The sequence below is a fragment of the Suricata suricatta genome, chromosome 1 (genome assembly GCF_006229205.1).
Source record: "Suricata suricatta isolate VVHF042 chromosome 1, meerkat_22Aug2017_6uvM2_HiC, whole genome shotgun sequence".
NCBI classification, from domain to species: domain Eukaryota; kingdom Metazoa; phylum Chordata; class Mammalia; order Carnivora; family Herpestidae; genus Suricata; species Suricata suricatta.
Window position 1 is genome coordinate 32,708,703 of NC_043700.1, and position 22,257 is coordinate 32,730,959.

At 42.3% G+C, this 22,257-nt stretch overlaps 1 protein-coding gene and 1 long non-coding RNA gene across 4 annotated transcripts in view; one reads left to right on the plus strand and one right to left on the minus strand.

Annotated features, from left to right (window-relative positions):
• The window catches only part of LOC115288618, a 26,706-nt gene extending 9,574 nt beyond the window's left edge, over window positions 1-17,132 (minus strand). For all 3 annotated transcript variants that reach the window (XR_003907121.1, XR_003907122.1, XR_003907120.1), the window contains exons 1-2: window positions 17,001-17,132; window positions 8,304-8,362 (exon numbers count right to left, since the gene is read on the minus strand). This is a non-coding gene — a long non-coding RNA (uncharacterized LOC115288618). The remainder of the gene's footprint in view (window positions 1-8,303; window positions 8,363-17,000) is intronic.
• PLPBP (pyridoxal phosphate binding protein) lies at window positions 4,760-22,060 on the plus strand. Its single transcript, XM_029936067.1, has 8 exons — window positions 4,760-4,920; window positions 7,294-7,401; window positions 7,480-7,515; window positions 8,318-8,393; window positions 16,499-16,633; window positions 18,562-18,704; window positions 19,106-19,204; window positions 20,677-22,060. Exons 1-8 carry the CDS (start codon window positions 4,822-4,824, stop codon window positions 20,806-20,808), a joined length of 828 nt encoding a protein of 275 aa, XP_029791927.1. The 5' UTR covers window positions 4,760-4,821; the 3' UTR covers window positions 20,809-22,060.
• Window positions 22,061-22,257: the final 197 nt, after the last annotated feature.

The window sequence follows — 22,257 nt, forward strand, 5'->3', positions numbered from 1 at the left end:
GAAGTTGGAGGTTCAACCGACTGAGCCACCCAGGTGCCCTGATATCCTGTATTTTTATTTGCCAAATTTGGCAACCCTAGCCCAGGCTTTCTCAGGTTTTTTAATGGTGCTCTCAAACTTTTTCTATTGGTTTCAGAGCCACTACACAAATAATATGAACTTACAATTGAATGGGTAAGTTAAGAATGTAATTACTGGGGTTAGTGGGCCATGATTCAGATCCATGCTCTACCCCTTCTTAGGTGTATGGTCTTAAGTTCTTTAACCTCTCTGAGCCACAGCTTCTTCATCTATAAGATGGATTGAATGGAGTAAATGAAATAATGCATGTGAAGGAGTTAGCACTGTGCCTAGTGTGTGTAAGTGCTCAAAAATAACATTTTTAATCATCTGGAAAAACCTGCTCAGAAGCACACAACTATAAAGTAGGTACCACTACATGGAAAAGTCAAAGAGATGTGATAACAGAATAAGATAACAGATTGCTCAGCACAGAGAGGGAAAGGGGAACAATATTAGAATGCAGCAAACAGTTAAGAATACAACTTCTACAGAAGTGGCATATGTAGAAAATAACCTTTGACTCTGCTGAGAACTCCCCGTTCTGAGCTCCAATTTAAAAAAGAATTGAGGAGGGCAACTGAATGGCTCAGTCAGTTAAGTGATTGACTTCGGCTCAGGCCATGATCTCGCCCTCTAAAATTCAAGCTCCGCATCGGGCTCTGTGCTGACAACTCAGAGCCTAGAACCTGCTTTGGATTCTGTATCTCCCTCGCTCTCTCTCTGCCCCTACCCTACTCATGCTCTGTCTCTTTCTCAAAAATAAAACATTAAAAAAAATTTTAGGAGCGCCTGGGTGGCTCAGTCATTTGAGCATCCAACCTCAGCTTAGGTCATGATCTCACGGTGTGTGAGTTCAAGCCCCACGTAGGGCTCTGTGTGACAGCCCAGAGCCTGGAGCCTGCTGCGGATTCTGTGTCTCCTTCTCTCTCTGCCCCTCCCCTGCTTGTGCGCTCGCTCGCTCTCTCTCTCTCTCACACACACACAAAAATAAAAACATTAAAAAATGTAAAAAAAAATTTTAATAAAAAAGCAAAGAGTTGAGGAGGCTAGCAAAACAAAATGTTAAAACCAAAATTTTAAAAGTATGAAAATAGGGTCTCGGTTGGGCCTCCAACTTCAGCTCAGGTCATAATCTCATGTTCATGGGTTCAAGCCCTGCATCGGACCTTGTGCTGACAGCTCAGAGCCTGGAGTCTGCTTCCAATTCTGTGTCTCTCTGCCTGCCCCCCCACATGCTAAATCTCCCTGTATCAAAAATAAATAGAAAGTATGAAAATAAAGCCCACAGGTTGACCTCATAAAAGGCAGAAGGGGAATTTAGCGACTTCACAGTGACAAAAGTTGCATAAGTTGTGTAGGTATTCTCTAGCTCCTCAGAGACCATAGAAGAGGAAATTAGCTTGTAGAAGAGAGTATTTTAAAAATTTTTACTTGAGAGAAGACTGGCTAAAATTTGAAATCCAGAGAAGTAGTTATATACAAATAGAAAACAAATCCAGGGATTAGCATGAATAACATTTTCTCTGACGGTCTTCAAAAATTGGGGAGAGTCTGTGCTATTTGGGATGTCTTAAATGTCATTCTTCCTGTCTGAAAGATCAAATGATCTCTCAAGGTCCTCCCCATGACTATGGTTCTAGAATCTGTATTCACATTTCAAAAGCCAAATGTGACAGTATGTTTGCTGAGGAATTGTTGTCATGGTTTCTCTACCTCAATTCATTTAAACTGGGCCATGGGCATTATTTCTCCCACTTCTCTTTAGAGCCAAGTAACCAGGCAACATTAATATTCTATCATTTTATCTCTTTTTATCCCCAGAAGGATCACAGCATGCGTAGAAGGAAACAGTATTAAAATCCATGAATGTATTTCTCATAATTCAGGGCCTCAGACTATAGAGGTGAATGTTTTAAACCCTGGATGGCCTTTAGAGTGAATAAGTGTACTAGATTTTTATAAAATTTTATAATCCGTTCCTCTGGGTATTTGGCTTTCTCTTTTCCCTCTTTGTCCCTGCAAACTGTGGGAGCATTTTAAAGACAGTTATTGGTGATGACGTGATTGTGGACTTCCATTTTTCAAGGGTTCAGTGGCAGGGAAGAATGAAAGGTTAAATTACATGACTGATATCCCAGAAAGAGGAAGAAAAGAAACTAAAAAAAAAGAAAACCAGGAGAAAAAAGTGGAATCAAATTCATTCAAAGGCATAGCTAAGAAGTAAAGAAATTGGAAAATGTGAAATGATGAGACCGGGGTCACTTTGATCTTTTTGTCTTTACTTCCCTTTATTTCTGTAGGGTTATAGAATGTTAGAAGTGAAAAGCATCTTAGAAATGAATCCATAGTAAAGCCTGTCTTACTCATCCTGGTCTCCCCAAAGGTACCTTTACAGAGAAATGCCTCAATAAATGTTGGCTGAATAGGTAAGAAGGGTGGGGGGAGCTCACACGTATTGAACATTTTTGCATTTGCTTCAGCAGAGCACTCTACTAAGAATGTCACATGTTATCTTGATTGATCCCCCTGCAACTCTGAAGGAGATTGTGACACCATTTTATAAAAGAAAAACTAAGAACTTCAGTTACTTATCCAAGATTCCAGTTCAACAATGAAACCAAAATTCAATATGGGTCAGTCCTATGCCACTACAACTGATCTTGGCACCACTATCTTTATTAACTTGAAAGTTCAAATCAGGGGCGCCTGGGTGGCTCAGTCGGTTAAGCGTCTGACTTTGGCTCAGGTCATGATTTCGCAGTTTGTGGGTTCAAGCCCTGCATCAGACTCTGTGCTGACAGCTCAGAGGCTGGAGCCTGTTTCAGATTCTGTATCTCTCTCTGCCCCTCCCCCACTCACATGCTGTCTCTATCTCAAAAATAAACATTTTTTGTAAATTAAAAAAAAAGTTCAAATCACTCTTCTGATGCCTTTTTGGGAGCCATGCACACACACAACAATGGAGGCGGGGGAGGCTGACCTTAGAATTTAAAGATGATACCTGACCTATGAAGTTACCCCTACTTGTTATCGTAATAACCTATCACCTGGATTATACATCCTTTAGCTCTGATAAGGTATTTATGGTTTTTTAAATGTTTTCCAAATAGCATATCACTTTATGTCATGTTCACCCAATGGTTCCTCTATACATCTCTTCAACATGACCCCCATCACTGTAATCTCTCTTTATTTCACCATTGCCTACTGCCTAGCCCCAGACCTTTCAATGACATGAAAAACTATTCTAGTCATTTTTTTATATCATTTTTATTAGGAGTAGAAAGTTTCAAGTCCAGAGCCATTTTGACAACCCTGATGTACATATAACCCAGTTTCCTGTACCTGGGAAATAGAAACTTACCAAAAAGCACTTCCTAATGGCAAGCACCCTGGGTTCTGCTCAAAGTGATTTTCCCAAACACAACATATGACATTTTACCTCAGTTCCTCGGGTCTGGGAAGGTGGTAATAGAAGAAATACTGCTCTTTATTTCCTGAAGATTCACAGTTGGCCCAGTCACCCCAAGACCACCCCGGGAAACACACGTTGGCCCTTTCTCCAACATAATAGCATCTCACTTCATACAGTTTGAGAATCGCTTCAGAATCTTTAAACAGTACAGCCAAAAAGCACTTTCCTTTACAGAATTCTCTGTCTCTACCTACTACCCACAGCACCTACTATTTCACCACCTATTAAACTTCATAATTTACTGTTAGTCTTTTATACTGTTTGGCTCATCATGTTTATGGCCTTCACGCTGCCCAGAGCTGGACACATGGGACACTCAAGACTGGACTGAATGTGTGCTGAGCGCACGCTAGGCCGCCTAAGACTGCCTGTGCTCTCCTCTAAGGGAGCACTGCCGCAGGGGGCTACCGATCTCTTGAAATAGCGGACAGCCCGAACTGCGGCCTGCTCTAAGTAAAAACGCTACACCGGATTTTGTAAATTAAGTACAATAAAAAAGGTCTTAGGAAGCTTTCCTATTGGTTACATATTGAAACCTTACTTTGAATGTACTGGGTTTTAACATCATGTATTTATTCGTTAAAATGTGTTTCCTGCGCCTATTCTTTAAAGACGTGTGGATCGCATCCTATTTCTATTGGACAGCACTGGTCACAAGGATGACAAGAAGAAATAACCATATATTTGAATCGGGCCGTTTTCTTCAGAAACCGATTTCTTTTTTATCTCTTAACGGTCCTCACAAGCCTCACCTGAGTCACTAGCAGCCCTGACTCCCGCTCTAGCAGCTTCGAATCCTGCTGCCTGCGCACAGAAATCTTAGCCCGCGGCACTCTGAACGCCAGGGACGGGCAAATCTGTGGGGCTGTTGGAAAGGGACTAAGACCCCGGAACAGGCCGCGTTTTTTGCGTCAGGAAGCTCCCACGAGGGCGGGGACGGGGACTGCAGCTCGGGCAGCAGGACCGGGAAAGCTCGCCAGGGGGCACCGGAATCACGTCAGGCCAGCCTCCGTACACCGGCCCCCGCGTCCAGAGAGGGGCCCTGGCTGTCCCCAATAAGACAGGGGCCGACCTCCCCAAGATGGCCGCCACCGCTGGGCGGGACCTCCCGCCACACCGCCCCCGTCCCGCCCCCGCGCTGCCCAGTGTCGATTGGGTGAGACGACTAGGTGGTGAGCGGCGATTGGGTCACAACAGACGTGAACTGGGCGGGACCGGAAGGTGGTCTCTGCCTGAGGGGGGCCCCCGGGTTTGGGGCTCTGCGTTAGTCCTAGTCCCAGGGGATGTGGAGAGCTGGCAGCATGTCGGCGGAGCTGGGAGTCGGGTTCGCACTGCGGGCAGTGAACGAGCGCGTGCAGCAGGCTGTGGCGCGGCGGCCACGGGTGAGGAAGGGGACAGTGAAGGGACTGGGCGGCTGCTTTGAGGAGGGGGACCCCTGCGTGGGAATGGGTCGTCACGGTGACGCAGAGGGATTCTCCGGAGGGCGGGAGCTGTCCTTCCGCCTTGGCGTTGGCACGGGTTGCAGAGCCTCCAAAACGCTTAACGGAGGGTTTCCTCAGCCACCTCGCCATGAGTCCGTCAGGTGTTCTGGAGATTGGCTTAGTTGGAGCAGCAGGTATCCACCCCCCGGGAAAATGACCAGTCCGCCGGCAGAGCGACCATTGCCCGTCCCGCCTCGTGTAGTGATCAACGGCCTTAGCGGACAGGAGCGGCGCCAGTCCCGTGCCCAGAGGCTGCAGGAGGAGACGTCTACTGCAGGAGCACCAGAGGAAGCCAGGTCTCCCGAGATCGCGTGTGTGGCAGAGTCTGACAGCCCTGCCCGTCGGTGAAAGAGAAGGTGGATTGGCCAGATTCTGGAGACACCAGCGCTACACTAGCACGTCGGGCTCCAGAGGAGCTGACATCCAATCCCAAGCAGTTTAAAGGGAGATCCCTACCCCCCCCCCCTTATATATTTTGTCTCCTCTTGGAATTTCATTAGATCAAGGGTCAGTAGCTGCACCCCCTCACTGCAAGTTTAAGCTGAATGGTGCAGAGTGAGACACAACTGCACAGAGAGGTCAGTTTCTCTGATCAAGCACTTATGGTGTCAGAACTCAGAATGCTCTTCTGGAGACCGAAGACCTATGTTAGGGTAGCCTCTCCTTGGCTACTAATGAGGTGTTACCTTGAACTATGTCACTTACCTACTCTGGCCCTGAATTTCCTCAACTACATAGGCAACGGAATGAGCTCTGACTGCTTTTTAAGCTCACCCTTGGCATTCATGTTCTTTGATTCTCAGCGATGCTCCAAGGAAAACTAAGGATCTCCCTAATACATATCATTCTGGGAAATTCTCACAGAATCACCCCACAGGTGGATGGGCCGCCTGCCCGACTTTTCTCTCTGGAAATCAATTCATCAACATAATTCTTGGAGTTATGATTAGATCTCATAAAAGGCTGGTCAGACATCATCCCTCAGAAGGCAGCTGAAACTCTTTGATAATGGATCTGAATCTTTACAGCCTTGAAACACAGTGATTCTGTAAAAATTGCAGAGGGTGATCTGATGTGTGAAACTGAGCCATATGAGGATAGGTGGATCTCCTGTTGCCTCTGTATTGATTTGGTTATGGCAGAATTCAGGGAAGCTTCCTCTTTATGTAATGGCCGTAAGAGGGGATCATATGGACCTAATCCTGAGTCCAGAGTTTGTGGTGTCCTGCCTCAGTTCTGCTGCTGGTTCTTAATTAGAGTGAACAATTAATTACATAGCTACCTTACGCAGGCCACTTTTTTTTGGTGGGGCCGAGGGGTGCAATATTATTGAATCTCCCAGGACCAGAATGAGTTTCCAAAACTTAACCCTGGGGTTTCAGAAGCCAGAAGTGGTATCCTCTCTAGTCAGAGGGTAATGCCTTCCCTTAACAAACTGATTCTTAAAGCTCCAACCTTATATGCAAAAGCATCATCTGAGGAGTCTGTTTAAAAAGAAGATACTCAAGGATGCTTCAATGGCCCAGTTGGTTGAGAATCTGACCCTTGATCTCAGCTCCAGTCATGATCCCAGGTCATGGAATCAAGTCCCACATCCAGCCAGGTGCTGGGCGTGGGACCTGCTTAAGATGCTCTGTCTCTCCTACCCCACTCCCCCCACTTGTGCTCTCTCTCAAAAAAATTTTTTTTAAAAAGGAGATTCTTAGACTCCAGCCCCAGAGATTCAGATTCAGTAAGTGTGGATTGGTACCCAGATGATGCTGATGCAGTTTAAGATTATACTGCTTTTATGTACTTTCCCACTTCTGTGGGAGAACTGTCTTTTGCTAGGTATTAAAGTACCTACGGTATTAGATTTGGATGCCATGCATTTGAAAGACATTTGATGGGGGCACCTGGGTGGCTCAGTCAGTTGAGTGTCCGACTTCAGCTCAGGTCATGATCTCGCCACTCATGGGTTTAAGCCCCGTGTTGGTCTCTGTGCTGACAGCTCAGAGCCTAGAGCCTGTTTCAGATTCTGTGTCTCCCTCTCTCTCTGCCCCTCCCTCACTCACACACTCTCTCTCCCCCAAAATAAACAAACATAAAAAATATTTTTGAAAGACATTTGATCAACATTATCTGATACTGGTCTCCCTCCAGTATTAGAATAATGGAGCTTACCAAATGTCAACTTAAGACCTGTGCCAACTGATTCTACAGTATCTATCTTATAGAACTCACTGGAATAATATTCCTAAACGTTCACTCATTTGGCTCTTTCTCTCTTGGCAGGATCTCCCAGCCATCCAGCCCCGGCTAGTAGCCGTCAGCAAAACCAAACCCGCAGACATGGTGATTGAAGCCTACAGTCATGGCCAGCGCACTTTCGGAGAAAACTATGTAAGATCCCTTTTCCAAACTGCCTTTGGAAGAGTTGTGATTGCCAGGCGTCTCACTTGTTCTCTTTTTATCCTTCAGGTTCAAGAACTGCTAGAAAAAGCATCAAATCCTAAAGTAAGTGGATGTCTAACTTCTTGAGTTTGCATCTAATTTCAGCTCTTCAGTTGAAAGTTAGACCCTTGGAGTAGAAATGTCTACATTCACCTTGAGCTCCAAATAGTTCTCAGCTAGATTTTCTTTCTTTACTAAAACTAAGACTATAGCTTTCTCCTTGGCAGCTTTTTGGATATGGTGATTGAGGAGCTTGCTATAATCCTGGATCCTTTGAGTTTGGAAAGCTTTAATCAGTTCATCCTCTCTTTTTTTTTTTTTTTAAAGGTTTCACACCCACCATGGGGTTTGAACTCATGACCCTGAGATCAGGAGTCTCATGTTATACCAACTGAGCCAGCCAGGTGCCCCATAATCAGTTGATCCTTAATGGAAGATATCTAAAAGATGGAGGGAGCTGATGGGAATAAAGAAGAGAAACAGAGCAGAAGCCTTAAGTAGTAGTATCCGTAGGCGCTTGGCTGAAGATGGTGATAACAGTTTATTGCATAGAAATGAAAAGTCAGAAGGGGAGACGCGGGGCACCTGGGTGGCTCAGTTGGTTAAGTGTCCAATTCAGCCTAGGTCATGATCTCACGGCTCGTGGGTTTGAGCCACGCATTGGGCTCTGTGCTGACAGCTTGGAGCCTGGAGCCTGCTTTGGATTCTGTGTCTCCCTCTCTCTTCCCCTGCTCATGCTCTATCTCTCTCTCAGAAATAAATAAACATTAAAAAAAAAAAAAGTCAGAAGGGAGTGGGTAAGATATTTACTCCGGCAAGGCCTTCATAAATTCTGAGTCAGACACGATTACCTTTTTCTCTTCAGATTCTATCTTCGTGTCCTGAGATCAAATGGCACTTCATTGGCCACCTACAGAAACAAAATGTCAACAAATTGATGGGTAAGATAAAATTCTAAACATGAAGACAAAATGTCTCTATCATTGTATTACTTACACTACCTTCTGTGGAAAGGAGAACAGCTTTTAGAATAGTCTTCATTCACCATTTGTGTTTTGGAGTGTTTGGGGGAAAGAAACGTTAGTTCTTAGTATAAGGAAAAAGCCTCATACCAAGAACAGAATGAATTTACCATTGACTGGGTTGTATATACTTGGAAGCCTACCCTACTTTGTGTTAGGTATCATTTGGTGGTCTTTCACATAAATTATAAGGAATTGTATGCCATAACATTTTTCAGTTGGCAACAGAGATATTTTTATCCTTTTCCCTTTGAAAGCAAAGCTATGGTAAATAAGATATAATAATATACAATAAATTAAATATAGCATATGTTGTATATAAAAGACAATATACAGTGAAACAGTAATATACAGAAAAGCACAATTAAGAATTAACTACAAAAGAACTTCACCATATAACAATGATGTGTGGAGATCTGCCTGAGGAACTGAAGACTTCTTTCTCTCAAGGCGTCTAAAATAACCTGTATTTTTTTAAGTAGCTTTATTTAAGTGTAATTGACCTATAGTAAATTGTATTTAAAGTGTATAATTGATTAGTTTTGATGTATGTTCATACCTGTGAAACCATCACAGCAGTCAAAATAGTGAACACATCCAGCACCCCAAAAAGTTTCCTCATGCCCTTTGGTTTGTTTTGTTTTGTTTTGTTTGTTTTTAATTTTTTCTAGTTTATTTATTTATTTTGAGAGACAGATAACAAGCGAGCAGAAGAGCAGCGAGAGAGGGAGAGAGCACAGAGCCCAATGTGGGGTTTGAACTCACGAAACGTGAGATCGTTACCTGAGCCGAGACCGAGTCAGTTGCTTAACTGACTGAACACCCAGCCACCCACCTCATGTCCTTTGTAATAACCCCTTCTTCTCACTCCCCTCCTTCAGCACTACTTACCTGCTTTCTGTCACTATAGATTAGTTTGCCTTGCAGAGACCTTTATATAAATGCAATCATAAAGTATGTACTTTTTTTTGGTCTGACTTCTTCCACTCAGCATAATTACTTTGAGGTGCATCATGTTGATTTGTGTATCAGTAGTTCACTCCTTTTTATTGCTTTATCCATTCACCTATTGATGGACATTTGGGTTGCTTCTAATTTGGGGCTGTGACGAATAAAATTGTTATGGGGGTGACGGAAAAAGTTGTTATGAACATCTTTGTATGGACTCTTTTTTAGTTGTTTGTTTACTTTTGAGAGAGAGAGAGAGAGAGAGAGAGAGCACGACCAGGGGAGGGGCAGAGAGAGACACGGAATCTGAAGCAGGCTCCAGGCTCAGAGCTGTCAGCACATACCCTGCCACAGGGCTCGAACCCATGAACTGTAAGGTCATGACCTGAGTCAAAGTCAGACACTTAATCAACTGAGCCACCCAGACGCCCCATATGGACTTTTTCTTATCTCTTAGAATAAATATCTAGAAGTAGATTGGCTGAATCTCATGATAGTATATGTTTAATTTTTTTTTTAATTTGGATAAAATACACATAACATGAAGTTTATCATCTTTAACTATTTTTAAGTATTTAGTTCAGTGGCATTAAGTATATTCACATTGTTTGCAACCGTCACTCCTGTCTATCCTCGAGAACTGTTTTCCTCTCTCAGAACTGAAACCCTATGCCCATTATGTATGTTTAACTTTCGGAGAAACTGCCAACCTGTCCTCCAAAGTGGTTGTGCCATTGTTCATTCCCACAGGCAGTGCCCAGGTTCCTCCACATCTCTGCCCACACTTAACACCGTCAGTCTTTTCATTTTAGCCGTCCTAGCAGATGTGGGGTGGTGTTCTTACATTACCTAATGCCTTATGTGTTGAACATCTTTTCACATTTTCTCTTTTCATTTTTTTAAGGTTTTTTTTTTAATTGTTTTTTATTTGTTTTTGAGAGACAGCATAAGCAGGGTAGGATCAGAGAGAGAGGAAGACACAGAATCCAAAGCAGGCTCCTTGCTCTGAGCTGTTAGCACAGAGCCCAATGCAGAGCTCAAACCCACAAACCGTGAGATCATGACCTGAACCAAAGCTGGACGCTTAACTGACTGAGGCACCCAGACGCCCCACATCTTTTCACATTTTTTAATTGGATTTTTTTACTTTTAAGACAGGAGACTTCTTTTATATATTCTAGTTACTAGTCCTTTACCAGATACATGCTCTGCAGATGTTTCCTTCCTCTGTGTTGCTTGTCTTTTCATTCTCTTAACAGTGTCTTTTGAAGAGCAGAAGTTTCTAATTTGATGAAGTCCAATTTATCAATCCTGTGCTTTTGGTGCTATGTCTAAAAAATATTTCTCTATGGTTCAGGTCACACAGATTTTCTCTTAGCAGTATTATAGTGTTCAGTTTAAAAAACAAATTTTTTTAACATTTACTTATTTTTAAGACATAGAGAAAGACAGCATGAGCAGGGAAGGGGCAGAGAAAGAGGGAGACACAGAATCTGAAACAGGCTCCAGTCTCTGAGCTGTCAGCACAGAATCTGACATGGGACTCGAACTCACGGACCACAAGATCATGACCTGAGCTGAAATCAGAGGCTTAACCAACTGAGCCACCCAGGGACCCTATATAGTGTTCAGTTTTATATTAAGCTTCATTATTCACTTTGAGTTAATTTTGTATATGGTGCAAGGTATGAGTCCAAGTTCTTTTTTTTTTTTTTTGGATATAAATATCTAATTGTTCCAACATTACCTATTGGAAAGTCTGTCCTTTTTCCATTGTATTCTTTTCTACCTTTATCAAAAATCGATTATCTATGAGTTGATTTCTAGACTATCGACCAGCATGATATTTTGATTTATTGGAGCTTTATAATAATTCTTGAAATTGAGTACTGTTAGCCTCCAACTTTATTCTTTTTCAAAGTCATTTTGGCTAGTCTAGATCCTCTGCATTTCCATACAAACCAATTTGTCCATTCCTGTCAAAAAAAAAAAAAAATCAAAAGCCCTGTCAGGTATTTGAATTAAGATTGTATTGAATCTATAGATCAATATTGGGGAACATTGACATAGTAAAAATATTGACTCTCCCAATACATTACCAAGGTATAGCTCAGTATTTCTTTAGGTCTTCTTTAATTTCTCCTGGTAATATTTTGTATTTTCATTGTGCAGGTTTTCCTCATCCTTTGTCTGATTTATATTTATGTTTTTCTTATATATTGATGCTATCTAGTGTACTGTTGTTGATTCAATTACTTTAATTGTTGATTGTTCATATATAATACAGTTGATTTTTGTATATTCATCTTGTATCCTGCAACTTTGTTAAACTTACTTATTCTAGTAGATTTTTTTGCAGATTACATATAATTTTCTACATTATGTTATCTGTGAACAAAGATAATTTACGTCTTTCTTTCCAATCTGGATGCCTTTTATTTCTTTTTCTTGCCTTATTATACTAGCTAATACCTTCAATACAGTATTGAACAGAAGTGCTAAGAGTATACATGCATATTTTTCATGGTGTCCTTTATCAGAAGGAGAAATTTCCCTTCTAATCCTGATTTGCTGAGAGGCTTTATCCAGAGTAGACGTGAGATTTTGTCAGACGCTTTCACTGCATCCATTGAAATGATGCTACAGTGTTTCTTTTTCAGTTTACTAACATGTTGAATTACATTTATTGATTTTCAAATGTTAAACTGCCCCTACATTACTAGGGATAAGCTCACTTGGTCCTGCAGTATTATCCTTTCACTATAATGTTGTGTTTGATTTGTTAAGTTTTCCTTAGAATATTTACACATGGGGCACCTGGGTGGCTCAGTCGGTTAAGCACCCAACTCTTGGTTTCAGCTCTGGTCATGATCTCACGGTTCATGGGTTCAAGCCCCATGTTGGGTTCCACAGTGACAGTGTGCGGCCTATTTGGTATTCTGTCTCTCCGCCTCTGGGCCCCTCTCTCGCTCACTCTCAAAAATGAATAAGTAAACTTAAAAAAAAAAGTTTTTGCATCTGTATTCACAAAGCACCTTGGTCTGTAGTTTTCTTACAATATCTTTTTTTAGATTTCATAACAGAATAATGCTGGCCTCATAGAATGAGTTGGGAAATATTCCCAACCCTTCAGTCTTTCGGTAGAGTTTGTGTGGAATTGGTATTTTCTCTTTCCTTACTGCTTAGTAGAATTCACCAGTGAAGCCTGGAGTTTCTCTGGGGGAAGATTTTTAACTGTAGTTTCAATTTTATTTAGTAGATTTAAGACTATTCACATAATCTGTTTTTTCTTGGGTGAGCTTTGTTTATGGTTTTCAAGGTTGAAAGAGTTTGTCCATTTCATCTAAAGTAATGAATTTATGGGATGCCTAGGTAGTTCAGTTGGTTAGGCGTCCAATTTTGGCTCAGGTCATGATCTCACGGTTCGTGGGTTCAAGCCCCACATCGGACTCTGTGCTGACAGCTCAGCTCTAGGAGCCTGCTTCAGATTCTGTGTGTATGTGTGTGTATGTCTCTCTCTCCCTTTCTCCCTCTCTCCCTCTCCCTTACTCATGCGCTGTTTCTCTCAAAAATAAGTAAGCAAAAAAAAAAAAAGAAGAAAGAAAAAAGAAATAAGCAATAAAAAATAATGAATTTATAAGCATTAGATTGTTTGTAATATTTCTTTATTATCCTTTTAATGATTATCTTTAGTGATGTCAGCTCCTTATTGATGTTGGTAATCTGTGTCTTCTCTTTTTTTCCCCTAATCCATCTGGCTAGAGGTTTATCAATTTTATCAATCTTCTCAAAGAACTGCTTTTAGTTTCATTGATTTTTCTTTTGTTTTATTAGTATATGTTGTATAAATAAAAATAATTATATATTGCAGGATTTATAACATGAAAAAATCAAAATGCATTGCAACAATAACATACAGAATGGAAAGTTAAGAAACAGAAGTACACAAATGTAAGGTTCTTAAACTGTATATGAAGTGGTATAACACCACTTTAAGGCAGACTGTGCGGAAGTTCAACTTTAAAGCAACCAACAGGGGCGCCTGTCTGGCTCAGGCAGTAGAGCACATGACTTGATCTCAGGGTGTAGATTGGGTATAGAACTTACTTAAGAAAATAAAATAAAGCAACCAGTAACACAGAGAATTATAGCTAATAAGTCAGCAAAGGAGATCAATTGGAATAATAAAAAAAAATTGTGAAATGGTATCTCATTGTGGTTTTTGATTTGCATTCCCCTAATGACAAATGAAATTGAGTATCTTTTCATATGCTTATTGGCCATTTGTACATCTCTTTTGGAGAAATGTCTATTCAAATCCTTTGTGTATTTCTTAATTGGGTCTTTTTATTATTGAGTTGTAAAAGTTCTTTATATATTTTAGGTACCAGGCCTTTAAGATGTATGTGATTTGCAATTTTTTTCTCCCATTCCATGGATTGTCTTTTGACTTTCTTTATAGTATCATTTGTAGCACAGAAAGTTTTCATTTTAATATAGTCCAGTTTGTCTCTTTCTTCTTTTGTGGCATGTGCTTTTGGTGTTATAGTTAGGAAATTCAAGGTCACAAAGATTTTTTTTTAAATTTTTGTGCCCAGTGTGGGGCTTGAAGTCACGACCCTGAGATCAGGAATCACATGGTTCAAGAAATCAAACCCGCCTTGGGCTCTGTGACAGTGTAGAGCCTGCCTGGGGTTCTCTCTCCCTCGCTCTCTGCCCCTCCCAGGCTCCTGCACTCACATACACCTCCTCCCTCTCCCTCTCTCTCTCTCTCTCTCTCTCTCTCTCTCTCTCAAAATAAATAAATAAATAAACTTAAAAAATAAACAAGTATTAGAAGAAAATACAGGAAAATATTTTTATTTTTTCAGGCTGGTGAAAGGCCTTTCTAAATAAAACATAAAGTCTGGAAACCATAAGAGAAACAAGTAGCACATTTGCTTACACAAAAATTAAAGCTTTCTATTTGTGAAAGCAGAAAGGAAGCACAGATTGGTAGTAAAATAATAGTTTTTAAAAGGGAAAGAGGTTAATGTCCATAATGCACAAAGAACCACATGTATATTTTTTAATCAATGAGAAAAACAGAGAGAAAAGCAAAGAATGGGTCATTTGCAAGGAAAAAAAAATACAAACACCAATAATCAAGTGAAAAATGCTTACCCTCAATAAGAGAAATGCAAAATACATACAATAATAAATTCTACTTTTCACCAGTCAGGTTTGCAAAAAATAAAAAGGCTGCTAAAATGCAGTGTTTTGAGAGCATGATTAAGTGAGCCCGCCACATTTTGCAGGAGAATTCTAAAATGTAGGGCTTTTTTGCATTTCTCATATCCAGCACAATTTAAATTGTACTTCCTCTTTTAACTGTAATTTCAGTTTTGGACTCATGCATCCTATAGCAACATGTATAGGTGCACAAAGGTCTGTGTGGAAGCTTTGGTTCTGTAGTAAAACAGAGACGATGTCTATTAACAAGAACAGGGTTAAATACATTGTGATCATCTGTTCTGTGGGAGGCTGCAGTTGTTAAAAGTACAGGTGGATTGAAAATCTGCAACATGTATTGCTAACTGGAACCAAGCAACCCATAAAACGTTTAGTAGGAGCCAATTTGTATGTTATTTAAAAAAAAAAAAAACAGGAAATTATGTGTCTGGCATGTGCATGTGTGTTCGATTGGATGGGAATATACCAAAATAGATCTGGAAGAATCCTCCTCCTGGCAGTAATAGTGATCGTTTCTAGGGTGAGAGGCTTGGAGTTTTTACTGCATGTACTTCTATATTGCTTGCTCCCCATCCCCCCCCATATCAAGCATGCATACTTCCGGTCTCTTTTTTAAAATATATATAAATGTTTAAGTGAAGTAGCCTGAACTCAAATTCAATATGAAGAATATGGAGTCAGTTGGCCATCATCTCAAATCACAGCTCTAATATTTGTTAATTTTGTAAACTTGAATAAACTTTATCCTTTCTGAGCCTCAGTTTCCCCGTCTGTAAGATGGAGGTAATCATAGTGCTTCATGAACCGTGGTAAAGATCAAGAAGAAATGGGTGCCTGGCTGGCACAGACGAGCATGTGACTCATGATCTCAGAGTTGTGAGTTTGAGCACCATGTTGAGTGTGGAGATTGCTTAAAAATAAAATCTTTTATGGAGGCCAGGATGGCTCAGTCGGTTAAGTGGGTGACTTGATTTCAGCTCGGGTCATGATCTCATGGTTCGTGAATTCGAGCCTCGCATCAGGCTCTGCACTGGCAGCATAGAGCCTGCTTTGGGGTTCTCTCTCCCTCTGTCTCTGCCCCTCCCCACTCATGTTCTCTTCCTCTTAAGATAAATAAACATTTAAAAAATGAATAATAAAATCTTTTTAAAAATGAAAAAATAATTAAGAAACCGAGTAAAAAGAAATCACGCATATACAATGGTTAGCAAATTGCCTGGGGGATTTCAGTGTTTGGTAAAAACAAGTTGCTGATGTTGCTGCTTCTGTCTTTGTCGTTCTTGATCTGAGGCAAGACTAATAGTTCATTTCACATGCATCTTTGGAAAAGAAGATGGTTTTGATGATGTCGGCATCTCCCTTAGCGGTCAGTGTTGAGGTCATTCTGTTGTCCTTGTGGAGTGAGAGCACCCGCAGCCCACAGTCTAAGAACATGGTGTTTTCATGCCAGGGAAGCACTGTGACCTCCACGGTCATCCTGTCTTTATTGCCATCTTGACCCATTTCTCGCAGTGTGAGCCGTGACGTATTCGGATCAGGCCTGCTATTAGGAATCTCTGCAATTTACAGTCATTGGGAAGCTTTTAGATTTGTATGCTGCGGGATTGTGGTATGTCAGTGTCCCCCCCCCCCCCCCAGTTCATCTTCTCTGATCTGGTAGCCGTGGGCGGACGTTCGAACTCACATCTAGTAAAACTGTCACGCAAGTCTTAGCAGAACTGAAACCTAACAGTCTTGTTCTTTTTCTGGAAAATTGTCTTTCCATCTGCCAAGTAAAAGATGGGTTGCACGCTGCTTGCTGCAGTAGGATGTGTGAAGATGACCTTGCCTCTTTCTCATTACAGGTGTCCCCAATCTCTTCATGCTGGAAACCGTGGATTCTGTGAAGTTGGCAGACAAAGTGAACAGTTCGTGGCAGAAAAAAGGTTCTCCTGAAAGGTTAAAGGTTATGGTCCAGGTTAACACCAGTGGAGAGGAGAGTAAGTGACCAGACCTAATTGTAGATCTTTCTTCCCTTAGGACGGCTGAAGATCAGGAAGAATGGCGGGCCTAAGTATCTGATATCTAAGGTTATAGAAGGAAATCATGGGCCTGTACGTAAGATGTTTCACGGAGGGTCTAGAAGGCTCAGTGACATCTAAGCCAGTCCACATATAATTCTCTCTTATATCATGGGCTGTTAGTTCTTAATTTTTTGGTGGCCAGAATTGGATGAGTCAGGTAGGGGATTGTGACTTTGATTCCCTGAAAATTCCCAAAAGTCACCATCAGTCCTGAAAGAGATGGCATAATTACATGTATAATATATCTGCGGTGTTAAACAAAAAATTTACTTAGTATTATTACCTTGGGAGAGAATAGAAGAAAATCACATGAGCGCCATGAACATCTTTATGGGGCTTGGATTAACGCTGTAACCTAGTGAACAGAGCAGGAGCTTTGGAATCAGACCCTGGGTTTGAGCTCCAGCACTTTCCAGCATTGTAACCTTGGGTAAGTTACCTAACCTCTATCCCTCAGTTTCCTTGGTGGACAGTGACATCATAATGGTGCCTATTTGAGAGAGTCTTGTGAGGATTTTAAGTAGTGATGCAGGCAAAGCTGCTGGCCTAGGACCCCGCACGTCTCGCTTGTTAGTCACTTGTGAAGGGTAAGTGTTCACAAATTAGTCACTTGCTGATGACCCTCAGACCAGTATTCACTAAACTGTAATGTGAAGGAACACAGTGCAAAGACTGTTTTCTAGATAGGCCTTCGAGTCACGCTTCCTGGATGGAAATCCCAGTTGCACAGCTTCTAGTTGTGTGACCTTGGAGAATGTATTTAGCCTCCCTGTGCCTCAGTTTCTCATCTCTAGAAGGGGGATAGTAAGAGTACTTACTTCATAGTTATTGTATAAGTGAAAGGCTCTTAGGATTTGGCATATGTGCCTGACACATAAGTGTTCTGTGAATTTCAATTATTATCATGATTTCTACACACACCTAGATTATATCTTACATTACCAATATAGATAAATCTGAAATTGACTCCAGATCAAGTCTATGACACCATTTCTTGGTAATTAGCTATAATTTGCTATAGTTACAGATTAAAGTGAATGTTCTTAGCATTTCCATTTGATAAATGAGGGAATGAAAATATAGTATTCCTTATAAATGCATACCAATTAATCATTGGCTGCAGGCTCCTCCTCTAGTCACTAATTAGCAAGTCCAATTAAATTTTGAAAATATATAGTAAAACCTGTGTGATAGATACTTTATTTTTGAATGTGTACAGTTTTGGGGCACCTGGGTGGCTCAGTTGAGGGTCTGACTTTTGATTTCGCCTCAGGTTGTAATCTTGCTTTCATGGGATCAGGCCCCACATCGGGCTCTGTGCTGACAGTGCAGAGCCTGCTTGGGATTTTCTCTCCCTCTCTCTCTCTCTCTCTCTCTCTCTCTCTCTCTCTCTCTCTCTCTCTGCCCCTCCCCCACTTATGCTCGCTGTCAAAATAAATGAATAAATAAACATTAAAAAAAAGAATTTAAAATATTTACAATTCTAATAAGTTGATGAAACTATAGAAATACCAGAGCTAGGAAAGGAATTCTTAGGTCAATCTGGCATTTTCGCAATGTGAGTCTTATTGGTGTCCCAAGAAAAGCAGTGTTTTTTCTTTTCCCTGTACTCTAGCTGTTCTCAGCTCATATCACTGAGATTACATGATTACTGTTCAGAAGGGAAGCAGCATAGACAAAGACCTCAAAAATTAGGTTACTCTTTAGGACTTGGGGGCATGTGTTTTTCAAAAAGCCCTCTTGTCCGAGAGCTATCTCTATTACAAGGAAGGGATGGAAACGGGGCCTTCCTCTGGCTACTGAAAACATTTTGGTACAAGTGTCTTCTGTTCCTTTTTGTGAAGGTAAACATGGCCTTCTGCCTTCAGAGACAGTAGCCATGGTGGAACACATAAATGCCATGTGCCCCAGCCTGGAGTTTGTGGGACTGATGACCATAGGAAGCTTTGGACATGACCTCAGTAAAGGACCAAACCCGGACTTCCAGGTACTGGGGTCCAAGGTTGGCGGGATGGCTCACGTGCTGGAGAAGCATCTTAACAAAGTGCCGTTGCAGGACTGGCTGTTGTAATAAACCACAAAGACCTCCTGCATATTGCCTGTCGGGTATATGACCCTCTTCTGAACGCTTCTCAACTCCACTTGAACCTGGCTAAAGCACAGTATTTAGAGAAAATGAGCTCTTTTCTTCCTTTCCAGGGACTGATCTTTTTTTTTTTTTAAGTAGGAGCATTTGCTCCGAAACTTTCGGTAACTTCTGAAAATTTTGACAGGCCTTGAAACCACGAGGAATCCGTATTCTTTGTCAGAGGTGTACAGATTCGGCTCCTGTCACACACCCTTGGAAAAGGCAGGAGGAAAATAATGTCACACTTGTCTTTCTGTCAGGCGTTACTGTCCCTCCGAGAGGAGCTGTGTAGAAAGCTGAACATGCCCACCGAGCGGGTTGAGCTGAGCATGGGCATGTCCGTGGACTTCCAGCACGCAGTAAGTGTCCTCCTGGACCCTGACCACCCGAGGGGAGGGTCCGGAAGGCCGCGGGAAAGCAGTTTTTGCCGGAGAAACATTTGCAATGCCTCATCATGGCAGCAGAGCAGCCAACAGCCATGGCTCAAATCTGTTCAACACCCCCTACCCCTTTCCTCTTTGAAATGAAATGTACAGAAATTAGAGCCTGACACATAACTTTGGTAAACTCCATCAAATTCCCTAAGGAGATTCTAAAGAAAAATAAGAAGGGACACCTGGCTGGCCCAGTCAGTAGAGCCTGCGACTCTTGATCTCAGGTCATGAGCTCAAGTCTCACGTGGGGTAGGTGTAGAGATTACTTAAAAACAAATAAACTCTTTTAAAAATTATAGTTTAATTTTTTTATTTTTCTGTATTTATTTTTGAGGCACCTGGATGGCTCAGTCACTTAAGCCTGACTTTGGCTCAGGTCACAATCTCATGGTTCACGAGTTTGGGCTGTGTGCTGACAGCACAGAGCCTGCTTCGGATCCTCTCTCTTTCTCTCTCTGCCCCTCTCTGGCTCATTCACACTCTCATCTCTCTCTCTCTCTCTCTCTCTCTCTCTCTCTCTCTCTCTCTCTCCCTCCCTCCCTCCCTCCCTCCCTCCCTCTCTCCCTCTCTCTCCCTCTCTCTCCCCCTCTCCCTCTCCCTCTCCCTCTCCCTCTCCGTCTCTCTCTCTAAATAATCTCTATACCTACTGTGGGGCTAGAACTCATGACCTCAAGATCAAGAGTCACATGCTGTACAACTGAACCAGCCAGAGGCCCCTAAACTATAATTTTTTAAAAAGCATGGCACTGTGGAAATGTTTGGGCGTGGATGTGTGACAGTGAGTCCTAATGCAGTAGTCTGGAATTCATCTCATCGGCGATTCACTATGAATGTCACAGCTGTAACTATATGCTGATATGCTGATGGCAGTGCACTGCTCTGGAACAGTAAATAATTTGATCAAGTTCTAAAAATCAGAGTGTCAGCTTCACTGTGTATCCAGAAGTTGTATTCTCAGAAAATCCCATATACCAAAACGGCACAACAGTGCTGTGTGTTTATACGTAAAATGGAATTCGGTCCCTCCCTCAAACAGTTACAGGACATTTTTTCATCCGCCTGACCATGGAACGTCGGGAAGGCGTGTGGGCTGTCAGACAACCTTTCGTTGTGCCATTGTGTCTCAGTCACACAGGGTGCCACGTCTTAACAGCCCCAGCTAAATGGCAGTCATGTCCCCTAGTCACCATGACAGCCACGGAAATCCTTACTTCTTAAACACGCCCCTGGAGGTCCTGTCACCCCAAGGGTAACTCCTGCCCTGCAGTGCTCTTCAGCTGCCTCTTCCTTGTTCACAGAAGCACCTCCAAAGCCAGAACGAGAGGTGGAACTTGAACTTCGGCATCTGCTGCATGATTTTACACTCAGCCCTTGATACCCTCTCCTCTTTCCCACAGATCGAAGTAGGATCTACGAATGTCCGAATAGGAAGTACCATTTTTGGAGAGCGAGATTACTCCAAGAAACCTGCTCTGGACAAGTCCGCGGCAGACCTCAAGGCCCCCGTGGAGGTGACCCAGGCACACTGAGCCCAGGCTCAGCCGGCAGGCTCGCAGCCCGCGCCTGTCCAGGAGCACTCACTATGCACTCGCCTGGCCTCCATGTTGACATCCCCTGTGTTACAGCACAGCCATGCTCTCCTTGTGGCCTGGAGAGAGTGCACTGAGGATCGTGGGTATTGATGGGAACCGCTCATACTTTGGATCTGTCATAAGAGGCTCACTTCAGGTAGTGGCTTTGAATCAGGTTTGAGAAATCCAGACGTTTGTGCAGAACAGATATCAAATCAGTAGCCAGGAGTCAAGTTCAGTGTTGAATCCTGTCCAGGAGCACCAACCAACCCGCGAATGCCTTCCCCAGGTTAAAGTGTGGTCACTCATGCCTATAATCACCAGAGCGAGAGGGATTCCCATTTGTCATCCACTTAATGGAAAGTCCCTTCATGCAAACCCCCTAGTGAGTAATCGTCTTTGCTGCTCTGGAGCAAAGTGGTATCTGCCCCCAGGTTTGACCCCACTCGGTAAATATTTGTCCCCACTCTGGAATGACAGTGCAGGTAACTTGAGGAGCTGGCTCAGGGTAGTGCTGCAAACCCAAATCATGTTGATCAGAGTTTATGTGACCTTGTGGTCCCTGTGAACCGTGAAAACTACAGGGGTAACATAAATGGACTTGGGCTTTTCTAACCTCCTCCTGAAGAGACAGGGCTCTCCTAGATGAGAATTAAATGCTATGATTTCTTCTCCACCATAATCATCTTAATGGTGATTTCTTATCTCAAAGACCAGTGACTCTCCTAACTCACCAGAAATTCCTTCAAGGCCAGTTCAGGCTCACAGTTTCAACAAGGCCTGGCTTGGAGGTTCCCGTTCCTTCGGAGCATTTTCCAGGCACATCTAAAGCCCTTCCTCCCTCTACCCCCTACTCCCGCTATATTTATAAGCCAGAATTTGCAACTTCTTGATTGTTAATAAAGTGGCAGCAAGGTCTTCAAAAACCAGAAAGCACAATTCTCAGATATCCATAACAGATGACTTCAGTCTGGGTGGTTTATTTTCTAGATGTTTTTTCCTTATGTATTCAAGCCCCAGTCTTCATTTTAGGAAATAACTTTCAGAACGTGCTACTGCCGCTGAATGTAATTTTGTAAAACCTAAACCATTATGATTCCTGTACTGTTTCAGTCAGAGCTATAACGTTTCAGAGTCTAGTGAATAAAAACGCGAATTTGAATTCTACCATCTGTGCCAATTACAAAGCAATTAAAAGATTTATTTTTTATGACTGGTGTAATGAGTGAGTATTAACAGGAGCGGGGCCTGGGAACCAGCAGGGAGCAGCTGTGCCCGTCGCTGGACGTTGTGCCAGCCGGCTTTAGAGGAGGACTTCCCTTGGGCCACAGATGCGGCGAAGCCCCACCGCGGGGGAGACCGCAATCCTGATCTTCTTAAGGCAAGAAAACAATGCTTACAAACCTC